This window comes from Aethalodelphis obliquidens, unplaced genomic scaffold (genome assembly GCF_003676395.1).
Source record: "Aethalodelphis obliquidens isolate GAN/ISIS:26980383/991018 unplaced genomic scaffold, ASM367639v1 scaffold7, whole genome shotgun sequence".
Lineage (NCBI taxonomy): Eukaryota > Metazoa > Chordata > Mammalia > Artiodactyla > Delphinidae > Aethalodelphis > Aethalodelphis obliquidens.
Window position 1 is genome coordinate 46,466,715 of NW_020837951.1, and position 12,213 is coordinate 46,478,927.

The 12,213-nt window shown below is 39.5% G+C and overlaps 1 protein-coding gene across 6 annotated transcripts in view; it reads right to left on the reverse strand.

The window, feature by feature from the left end:
* TMC1 (transmembrane channel like 1) overlaps positions 1-12,213 on the reverse strand; it is a 385,069-nt gene that overhangs the window by 24,092 nt on the left and 348,764 nt on the right. For all 6 annotated transcript variants that reach the window (XM_027105688.1, XM_027105687.1, XM_027105692.1 and 3 more), the window contains one exon: positions 7,289-7,417. In XM_027105688.1, coding sequence (XP_026961489.1) covers positions 7,289-7,417 — 129 coding nt within the window. The remainder of the gene's footprint in view (positions 1-7,288; positions 7,418-12,213) is intronic.

A 12,213-nucleotide genomic window follows, 5' to 3' on the forward strand; every position in this document is an offset into this window, starting at 1 on the left:
TATAAAAGGATACAACTCAGGAACAGCCAGATGGAAGAGGTGCATAGGGCAAAGTACGAGGGAAAGGGTACAGAGTTTCCTTGCCTTCTCCACGTGCACCCTCTTTCTGGCACCTCAATGTGTTCAGCAACATGGAAGTTCTCCAAACCCCAGGGTTCAGAGACTCTTATGGAGACTACATCACAGGGACAAAATCAATCATTAACTCAGTCTCCAGCCTCTCTCCCCTCCCTGGAGGATGGGGGGATGAGGCTGAAATTTCCGAGTTTCTAATTATGGTCAGGTCTTTCTGCTGACCAGCCCCCAAACTGAAGCTATCCAGGAGCCCACCAAGAGCTGCCTCATTGGAAAAAATAATGCTCCTATCACCCACAATATTCCAAGGAATTTAGGAACTCTGCATCAAGAGCCAGGGTTAAAGACCAAATATAAGAACAAAAGATGTTCCTAGCCCCGTCACTGCTTTGTAAATTACAAAAATTTTAGGCACTCCAGCCGGGAATTGGAATGAAGACCAAAATATATATTTCTCACTACACCACAATAACATACTTGCAGAAGTGAAAATACTTATTGTGCAATCTTTTACAGAGAAAGTTTGCCTACTTCTGAACTAGATAATTTCTAAGATCCCTTTGTAATCTAAAATCTGTAATTGGTTGACTCAGTTATTAAAGAATTGCTTCTTGGGACTTCCATGGTGGTGCTCCCAATGCAGGGGGCCTGGGTTTACCCCTGGTCAGGGAACTAGATCCCACATGCATGCTGTCACTAAGAGTTCACATGCCACAACTAAGGAGCCCTCGAGCTGCAACTAAGCAGCCCACGTTCTGCAACTAAGGAGCTGGTGAGCCACAACTAAGGAGCCCGTGAGTCGTAACTAAGGAGCCTGCCTGCCACAACTAAGACCCTGTGCAACCAAATGAATAAATGTTAAAAAAAAAATTGCTTCTCTCTAAACACCTTAAAAATGGAATTTATACTCCATTCATTAAACTCAGAAAATCCCACTCTAAAAACGAAACAAATGAAAGAAAGCAAACACACACACACACACACACACAAACACACACACACGGTATGAAATTCAAGGCTCATTCTTTTAGAGGTGGATTTTTAAAAATATGAGATCATACTATGGTTTCTTTTTTTTTTTTAAAGCCAATACACTAATAATATGAGTGTAAATCAATTTGCAAAGTGTTGCCTCTAAAATATAAAAAGCTTAAAGGTAAATGATGCTTGAGAAAAAACAGGTTTTCTCGTAACCCGAGTTAACAAAATGATTCAAATGGAGTAAGTGTAATAAAGTCCCTAAAGGCTGCTCATCCATAATAAGATTTTTAGGGGCCAGCAACAGAGAAGCCAATCTGGATTTGGGTTGGGGTCCGTAATAGTCAAGGAACTAGAAATTTTCTTGCTTTATTTTTAGACCTTTGTTTGTGGTGGGCTAGAGTCAGTTATCTACCCAGAAGAAAAACATATGGTACTCACTGGACAAGAAAGCCTGAGAAAACCCATCCTCTCTCTGCAAGTTTAATTATTTGGGGCAAACCATCAACCTCTGGATATTGTGAAATGCAATTCAGGATCTCAGAGATAATTCTGTCATTGCAATGACCTGCCTGACTTTCGTCACACAAATCTCATTTCCCACAGCTGGAATCACACTGCTTAGAGCTGCAGGCTGGCCTGGCCTGTGGCACTGGGGCAATGGCACTCAAGGGTGGTCCCCAGACCAGAAGCAGCATCAACATCTGGGAACTTTTTAGTAAAGTAAATTCTCAGGCCCTGCCCCAGATCTACTGAATCAGAAACCTGTGTTTTCATGTGCCTTCAGAGCATTCTGATATATGCTCAAATTAGTGAACTACTAACCTAGAACAAATCCAACCCTCGTCTACTAGGTTGATTCAGCACCTCAGGGCTTTGCACTATAACCCTAGTTGCCTGCAGATAGACTCCATCCAGTCCAGCCTATTCTGTCCCTTTGCCCATGTTCTCACACCTTTGTTGGATACCCATGACTTCTTACTGACTCTTTATCATTCCATCTTCCTGGACTGCTAAATAGTATCTCATTCCCAGAAAGGGAATATCAGTTTATTTCCTAATTCTATATCCCAGCCCCTCCTGCTAATTCCATTCTACAGCAAGAAACCTGTCTAAGCATTTGACTTACAAATGCTATGGATTGGCTCATGAATTAGTCATGCTTTGGCAGAGTCCTTGAAATTTCTAGGGGTAAGCATTACAGTGAAAATTCAATATGATGGAAATCTGGTTGACGGCTTTGAAGTCAATCAGATGTGGATTTCAGTTCTACCTCCACCACTGACCAGTTATATGTCTTTGAGCAAATTATTAAAAATCTCTAAACCTCAGTTTACTGTAAAGTAGAAAAATATTATCTACCTCATAGCGTTGCTGGCATGGTTACACAGAATAATATATGTAAAGCATTTTGTAGATGTTCTAATACATGGCAAGCTCTACATAAAAATATAATACAGTATAATATGATTAGTAATATACTCTGATGGTCTGTGAATCATATGCCTCGTATTTATGGGTAATCTTGCACTCCATCAGATTTCAGGAAAATCTCCCATATTTTCCATTCACATAAATTCAACAAGGAGCACCTTAAAATGTAACTTTAAACAAGGTTTAACCAAGCTGAGGTTTTAATTAGATTGAACATACTCTTACCCGATGCCATGTATTCAGTCCATTACCTCCTGGATACTATTTACCTACTTCATTGACAAATGGCAAGGATGGCGTCAACATAAATTAAAGTGAGAGTTAAAGGCATTCTGTGTTGAACTATTGCAGAAAACCCAGAGTTTACAAGAGGACTGAGGGCGGTTTTGCTGAATCAGGGTGGTTAAAATCCTTTCTGGGAGCAAACCATTCCACTCCCATGAGTCAGTGAACTCTTTAGAAACACTGAGAACTACCTGCTATGCTCAGAGAAGTCTTAGGAAAGATTAACTTACATTACATGGTCTAACAGTCTGCTCCTAGCCAGTAATTTTCCCACCTCAATTCATCTTCATAGGTTTGTTGTGGTAATACTTTGGCCACGAATTTATAACTGGAAAATATACAGAGTCACTTTTAACCCCATTTACTCAGATATAACCAGTGTATAATTCAGTATAATTAACATAATGGCTTTTCCAGAAGGATATTTCATTGTCCTTATTTATTCACTGGCTATATACTTAGGCAACTCCAATTCAGACTCTTAATTTTTTATATGTAAAATAAAAGCATTATGACTGATTTTGTCAAAACTCCACCTAACCTTAATATTCAGTGAATCTCTGAATCTAATGCTGGAGTCTGCAGAGTTTAGACTTTATAGAGGTTAATTATTGTTATAAAAGTGAATGAACTTTTTCAAAAATATCTTCTCTATAACTGAGCAATTCAACCTAGAGAAATTTCTCATAAGGAAATAAGTTTTACATAAGATTATGATTTATCTATGGAGATATTTATCTACATGGCTATAAATAAATACGATCACAATGTTTAATATAATAATAAAACATTAGGTACAGTTAACTAACAACAAATAAAAAATAACTAGTTATTGTACATTCATATGTAGACTAACACACAGCCATTTAAAAATTATAGAAGACCCGTTAATAACATAGAGAAAAGGTCACTGTTAGGTGAAGAAAAGCAAGTAACTAGTCAATAGGATACATGCCAATATATTTTAATAAAAATCTATAGTACTATATATAAATCTATAGTACTTGTTTATCTACATATAAATAAACACTAATACTCTACAATTCAATTAACTAAGTAATGTCGTGAGTGGTGGGATTGCCTGTGATTTTTATTTCCATATTAAGTTTATATTGCCTTTTCCAGATTTTTAAACAATGAACTGGTATTATTTTTAAAGTTCAGAAAAAAAAATTCTTGTTTTTGGTGGCAGAAATGGACACATTTTTCTCTTTCATTCCTGAAAGGATTCTTAAAAGTATCTTCTCTGCCCATCTCAGGTTCTCTTTTGCTTCAATGACAGGTACTTTCTGGACTCATACTGGCAATTAGTAAGTCCAGAATATCAAAGAAACATTCTCATCGGCCTCTTATCCTCTAAAACATTTCCATTTTAGATTTCTGCATCTCTGCCTGCACCACCCATACTTTCCAGCTGCTGGGCCCTGCCTTCCATCAGTCCGTCCACTGAGAATTCTTTCTTCCATCTCAGTCTTTTGAAATTCTGATCCTCCTTCAAGACTTGGCTCAAATGTCTCTTACTCCATCCTGTCTTTGTATTTCTATTGATCTCTCCCACAGTGGTTTCTCCAATGTGCAATTACATTTCCTGCTCTGTGCTGACAACGGGAGCTTGCAGGATTAAAGGGTAGCAAAGAGTGTGAGGAATCGGTGAATGAATGTTCCACCAGAAGAGGGCAGTAATTCCTCAGCTCCAGCCAATTTCTCCAGAGTGGGAATACGGGTCTAATGTTGTCAGGCCTTTCAATATGTCAAGAAAAACAAGAAATCCACATACATAAATTTTTTTTTGGCTGTGTCAGCTCTTAGTTGCAGCATATGGGATCTTTCATTGCAGCACGTGGTCTCTTCATTGCTGCACGCGGGCTTCTCTCTAGTTGTGGCGTGCGGGTTTTCTCTCTCTAGTTGTGGCGCACAGGCTCCAGAGCGCGTGGGCTCTGTAGTTTGCGGCACACGGGCTCTCTTGTTGAGGCGTGTGAGCTCAGTAGTTGTGACATGCAGGCTTAGTTGCCCCGCGGCATGGGGGATCTTAGTTGCCTGACCAGGGGTCGGACCTGCGTTCCCTGCATTGGAAGGCGGATTCTTTACCACTGGACCACCAGGTAAGTCCCAAGAAATCCATATTTTTTTAAAGTAAAACTCCAAGCTTTAAAATATTAGCTCATAAAAACAAAAAAACAAACAAACACTGCAGACGAGAGAAAAAGATATCTGTCAGTTGAATCTAGCCTGCAGACCCACGTTTGCAACCTCTCCTTAGGCTTACAGCTTTTACATCTGTGTATCCTCTTGTCAGCAGGCACAGCGGTTTGCTCACAATGGTTTGTACCTAGCAGGCACACAGCTGTGTAAGCTATCCACCTGGTGGGTCAGTGATAATAAGATCCATATCAAAGGTCCATCATCCAACCTCAATGATTTAAAACTTGTTTTGCTGCTGAGCTTCTCTCTGATGAGCCTTCCAAAGGTAACATGGAAGCAAATTCACTCTGTCTGACCTAAAACAGAAACTTGTCTTTTTTCCTGTACTTTGTTCTAACCCAAGAGCACTGTCAGCACTCAATAAATAATAAATTACGGTCATATAATTACAGCTTTTATGCAACCAGGTCATGTTATATTGACTTCATATGTGAAGCAAAATTTTCTAGCACTTAAGAAGAAAGCAGTTAGGGATCAAAGGCAAACATAAGCCAAGTGATGGTCTAAGGAAGAAATGGCAATTTTTATGTCTGCTTCAGAAGAGCTGAATCAGGCAAGGAAAATAGAAATGAAACCAAGCCAGCTGAATACCTCATAGCAGGGAATGGGAAAGCAACGCAAGGGCATTCTGGATCTATAGCATTACCTCACCGTCGTCCACCAAACAGTATGACCTAACTGCTTCTGGCTCCTCCAAGAAACACTTTCAGTGAGGGAGACAGATGACCTAATAAAAGGTACAATCTCAAAGTCAGGTAGCCAGGTAGAGACTCTAGCCTGGAGCCTTGAAAACAGTTCTGAACGTAGGACTTGTCCAGAAACTAGAGGGCATGAGACAGGAGGAAGACAAGCAGGGAAGGATATCCCTTCACTGGTTAGAAGAGAAACATCATTAGCTCAAGAATACTAGGGCAGAATTGATTCCAGGGCACATCCCTGGAAGCAGGCAGAGTTCTGTCAGTAGACGGCGTTGCCTTGATGGTGCTAGGATGTGGAGGTTCAACACTGAGTCAGCCAGTCCAGCCAGACAACATAATACCTGCCATGTGACAAGCACAGCTCTAAGCATGAGGTCAAGGCCTCTGTTTTCAGAAAGCTTTCATCACAACAGAGGGAGACAGATAATAAGCACGTTCAAAAAAGGAGATGTCAAACAGTTATACAACGTATAAAGAAAAGAAAACTGTGCTGAAATAGAGAGTGCCTGATGGGCCACCTTGGATTGGAAGGTCAGAGGAAAGCTCAAAGGAGGTGACATATTAGGGGTGAGTCCTTAATGACAAGAATCAGCCCTGGCAAATTCTAGGAACCTGCACCCCTAGAGGGAAGAACAATTTGGGCAGATGCAAGGAGCATCTTGTGTTTGAGCATAAGAAAGACTCCCAGTGTTTGTGGACTTTACAAAGCAAGAGCGAAAGTGGTAGGAGATGAGCTCAGAGAGAAAAAAAGAAGCAGATCACACAGGGTATCGATGGCCTTGAACAGGGATTTGGAATTCATTCTAAATACTTAGAAGCCACTGGAAATATTTGAGCAAATGAGTATCAATACTATCAACTCCTCAGGTCCTATTTCCCAAGATGACAGTTTCATTTGCAAAAGGCGGACAGAGAGATGTGTGCTTTGCTGCCGCCCTCAAACTTTGTTGGGGGACCTGGGGTTGAGCATAGTGGGGGGCTGGTGATGGAATCAACACCAGTGGGGCTCAGAGAAACCTGTGCTGTTGTTGTGGGGAAGGAAATCAACTTGCCGGAATTCTACTCCACCAGGTGCCAGAGCCCTGTCAGTACCCTGAGCCTTTCAGAGCCCCCAGCTTGTGTCTCTGCTGAGCTCTCATTAGACTGTGAGCTTTATGAAGCAAGCAGCGTGTTCATTGACTCCTTTCTCCCCTCAGCGTACTGCACAGTGATGCACTTGATAAGTGTCCAGCAGTTGCTTAGTAGAATTCAAAGCAAACAGAAAATGTGCAGTTGATACTACTCATCTTGCCCTGCTTCTAGAAATGCCAGCAAGCTTCATGGGGAAGGAGCTGACTATGGGCCCAAGATTTATTGAGTTCACCATTTTAACAGATAGGTTGAAGTCTGCTGCTTTAGCCATCTGTAATTTTACTAGAATCTATTTTTGCTAGACTATTGTAAGCCATGAGACTCAAGTCTGACCCCCTTCTGAATTAAAACTATACTCATTGGTCTTCATTTATTGACATCTAAAAGACAATCCCACCTCCTAAATTCTTCTTCTTGCATGGTATACGTAAATGACTAAGCACAAAGGAATAATCTGATAAGAGAAAAATGAATATCACACTTACATATCCATATTCCAAATCCCAGCACCAGCAGTAATTGCAAAACCTCACAAAACATGCTCGGAGAAAATCCCCAATGAGAATTGTGACGTAGGTAGTCAGAACATCAGAAACAGTCAGCCGCACAAATTCCTGTTGAGATATTATCTGTATTAAAAGGAGCATTTCTCCCTTCAAATGGTCCTAATGTTAACATCGAATTTGTCATGCTTTCTAAATAGTATTAACTTGAAAACTGCAACTAATGGTAAAGAAACTAGTTAGGCATATCTAGCAAGTAAAAAATGTTTCACCCCTATTTTATTAGTCTAAAAATAATTATTTCCTGCTCCAAAACCACTGTATCAGAAGTCGTCCTACTGAGAAACTTTTATAAGCATGACATGAGAACACAAAACAGGAAAATAATGACAACACAGAAATTTAAAACTTGAATCTGAAACAGCAGATAATAAAATAAATTTATTTATAAAATTAAAAGACAAGCTTGGAAAAAGTACTTGTGGCATATATGATGGAGAACTAGTTTTTCTAACACATTAAAAACTTTTACAAATCAGTACAACAATCGATGGGCAATTCAATAAGGAAAAAAATGGCAAATGGCACAAATAAGAAGAAAATACACAGTTAATTAAAATATTCAAAAATACCTAAATCCCACATTATAAAAATACAATTAAAACAATAACTTGTTGCTCCACACAGTGATAAATATTTTAAAATCCATGCTTTTCCATATTGGTGAGAGTGTGGTGAAATAGGCACTGTCGTAAACTGACAGTTAGAAGGGAAAGTTAGACGGGTGCAACATTTGTGTGTGGGGGGACATTTGTGAAGATCCATCACATTTTAAAGTGTGTGGATTTTATTAGGAAAATCCACTTCTAGAAATGTATCCTATGGCAGTATTAGAACAAATGTCCAAATCTATACATATAATTATGAAAGCATTGTTTCTCCCAGATCAAAATTGGAAGCAATTCAAATATACTCAAGAGGAAATTAATTAAATAAAAACGGGTGTCCACACAACAGAATATTGTGAGCTCTTAAACAAAGTGCTATTGTGATTATGGCTGCACAACAATGTGAACATATACCAAAACCCACTGAATTGTGTACTTTAAATGGGTGAGACGTATGGTATGTGAACGATATCTCAACAAACCTGTTTAAAAAGCGCTCAAATGCTATGTTCTGATAAGAAATGTATTGTTAAAAATTTACAAAATAGGATATGTAGCATGAACCCACTTATTAACAAAAAATCCTACACATATATACATACATGTATATATGTATATGCATAACATGTATATGTATAGAAAAGGTCTGGAAAATTAGAAACTTTTTACCTCAGTGGTGTGGACTTGAAGTTACATGCAAAATGTGTATGCTGTGGGTTAGAGGGGAAGGTCACTATTTCCTCATGGAACTTATAACAATAGGCAATAAATATAAGAGTAGACATATAATTATAAATTTTCATTATGATCGTTTTCTTTTGCTCTTTCCTTTCTGCTCCTTCCCAATAATTCGTGCCCTAAGATTGAAGACATGGAATATCTAATAAGACATATTTTTCCAGAAATACAGTGTTCTTCTATAATAAAAGAAGTCTTCTGGTTTTTATTTCCAGCTACCTATATAATCTCACCTCTAAAATAACTAGTGAGAAAGAATCACATCACAGGGCAAGGCCCATTTGACTAGCAGTTATCTGGTTAATTTCCAGTCCCATACTTCAGAGCAGTGCTTCCTAAACTCCAAGTAGTCGTGTACCACTTTCACGATTCTTGCCATGTCCAAGTACTATCTGAAATATTATTTACCTAATATTTCTTTTAACTTTACTTTACTTACTTTACTTTAATATACTTTATTTTTAAAAAATAACTCCTACTATTGTAAATAGAAGGTGTATAACATCTGCCATAAACAGTAGTTAACTATAATATAAATATATTAAAAGCTAAAAAAATTATATTGAAAATTTTGAACTATAAATGTAAAAGAATTATCTTGGCATTAGTTCCCATCAAAAGTAGTGCCTGGGGCTTCCCTGGTGGCACAGTGGTTGACAGTCCGCCTGCCGATACAAGGGACGTGGGTTCGTGCCCCGGTCCAGGAAGATCCCACATGCCGTGGAGCGGCTGGGCCCGTGAGCCATGGCCGCTGAGCCTGCGCATCCGGAGCCTGTGCTCCGCAATGGAAGAGGCCACAACAGTGAGAGTCCCGCGTAGCGCAAAAAAAAAAAAAAAAAAAAAAAATACTGCCTGTGAGCCAGTAGTGTATTTTGGGAAATGCTATCAAAGAACAGGGGTGGAGATGGAAAAGAATGAAACAGGAAAGGAGAGAAAACCTTTACCCAAGCTGTCACTACTGGGGCAACTGGGTCTTGATTCTTCTGGGGACCCGCTGAGTAGCCATATAGAATAAGTCTCAGAACTGTCCACCCAAGAGACAGAAAAGGGAAGTATTGATCTACCAGCTCCCATTCCCATCAGTCAGGGATGGCCCCATGTGGTATTAACGTCCCATTTGGTGACCGCAGAGAAGCAGGGTAAAGGTGAGAATCTGTATACAACTCAGTTGAGATACTGTCTTGTAACAGCTGCATGCAGTCGTTTGCTGCAGCAACAGCTGGAGTAAAAAGGTGAGTGTGAGGTTTCTGCATAATCCATGTGTCTGTATAATCTGATTCCTGTCTAGCTCTCCATACTTTTCTTTGTCTTCTCTACTCCAGTCCCACTGGCTTTCTTTCATACCCTCAAACTCCATACTTCTTTAGGCCATAGGGTCTTTACATGTGGTCTTCATGCTACTCAATCTTACTTCACCTCTTGACTCAGTTTACACCAACTAATATGCATCACTACAGCATCACTAACTTAGGGAAGTCCCTCACCTGGATGACTAGGGGCAAGCTTTTCTGAATGCATGCATTGCATTCTTGTAGTGCTTTGTTGCCATTGTAAATTTGCAAATATTGTATAATTATTTAATTAATGGCTTTGTTCCCAAGAGATTGTAATTGTCACGAGATTGTAATTGTCACAACGGCAGAGACTGGGTCCACCTTTGTTCCCCATCGCACCTCCAGTATCTAGCACAATACCTGACACTTAGCCTGCACTCAATAAATATGGAGTGAGCGATTGAGTGATAGTAAATTCCTGTGGTTATCTCTGAATATAACTTTTCTCTTCCCTACTCTTATTCTCCTTTTCATTCCCCAGGCAATTTGAGTTCAGATTCTAATAACTAGCATCAATTAGAAGTAGGCTGTGAGGGATATTTTTAGGTTTCCACCACCAGGTTGGGAAGACTTCCTCAGAAAGAAAATATTTCAGAGTGGTTTTGAAGTCCTCCACAACCTCCTAAGCATCCTCATCCCAATGGTTGAAATACAATATTTTTCCTAAGCAACGTCCTAACTTTCACATAAAATAGCAGAAGAGGATTCAAACATTATATTAAAATGTAAAAATATTTATTAATATACCATAGAAGGGATACACTGCTTTATAAGAAAGGAAATTCCAAAAATGGTGGTCCAGCCCACCAAGGGATCATCATCCAATTCCAGTTCCTAGTGTGCTAGGATGGGAGCATGGCCTCCACACAGGCCTTCTGCAGAGCACTGCACTCCACACCTCACACTTTACTCTCCTGACATGTATTTGGTCAGTAAACCTAAGAGGCTCATTAGCAAGTAAAGGGAAAATAATAGAGACGGGGCATCACAAAGGGCCACAGACAGATATTCCATGGCAGGAGTCTGGGAGTATGTGTCGATGCTAATTATGTTTCTGGAGGACGGTTCAGCACTATGGAGAAGGACACAAACTCTAATCAGACTTTGTAGGTAAAATTTGGGCTCCTGTCATTGACTTTCTTTAAGGTCTCGAGCAAATTATTTTACCTTTCTAAGTCATAGTCTCCTCATCTATAAAATGGGGATAATGATATAACTTATCTCAAAGGGTAATTTAAAAATTCAAGGAGGTAATGCTTGGCACACAAGAAGCATTCGATAAATGTGAGCTATTATTGTCATTATCTTCAGCTGTTGTCTGCTTTCTCTCCTTTGCCAAAATGCAGACCTAAGTATATAGCTTCAAAGAGCGGTCTCCCAAGAATGGCTCTGCTGCCTACCTATCAAATGTCACTGGAGATGAGACTAAGTGACTACATCGTGAGATTCCCTGGAGAGATAAAGGAGCCACCAAATTCCTATATTCAAATTCAAAAAGAGATTAAGTCCCATAGAGACTTATTATCCTTGAGGAAAAACAGAGCAGAGGGCACCCATAGAGAAGAAGAGAAAATATCTGGAATGTTCTCACAGAAAAATGAACAAGTCTTTGGGGTTATATCTCCAACATTCTGTGCAAAGCAGCTGCCTTCTACTATTTCTTCTGGAATCACTTTGTTTTAAAAGTGGGTAAAATAAATGTTTCAGAACCACAGCCCTTCCCTCCTGCCGCTCCTGCAGACTTTCCCACAAGCGCTGAATATTCATTTAGAGAAAGGAAGGTGAAAGAGAAAAGGGAAACCCAACTACAAATGGCAGTAAGAAAAGATGATGAAGCAAGGAAAACCACTAGATAGAGACAGGATTTTAAAAAAAAAGGACAAGACAAGCAGCATGGTACAAGGGTTCCCAAGAAGAAGAATTAAATAATTTTTTCTTTATTTTAATTCAGTGTGTGTGGGAGCATCCCAGAAGCTTCTGCATAATCAGAAAATAAGTATTCTAGATCGCATGACATTCATGTCTAATTAATTGCTGCCTCTGCCTCAGAAGTGAGCAGCTTCCACCTTATTCTTTACAGTTAGTTCTATTAATCTTGTTTAACAGGTGTTTGCCTGGTAAAGGGTAGGTTGCTTAGCCCTCATGCCAGTCTGCATTCTGGGATGTA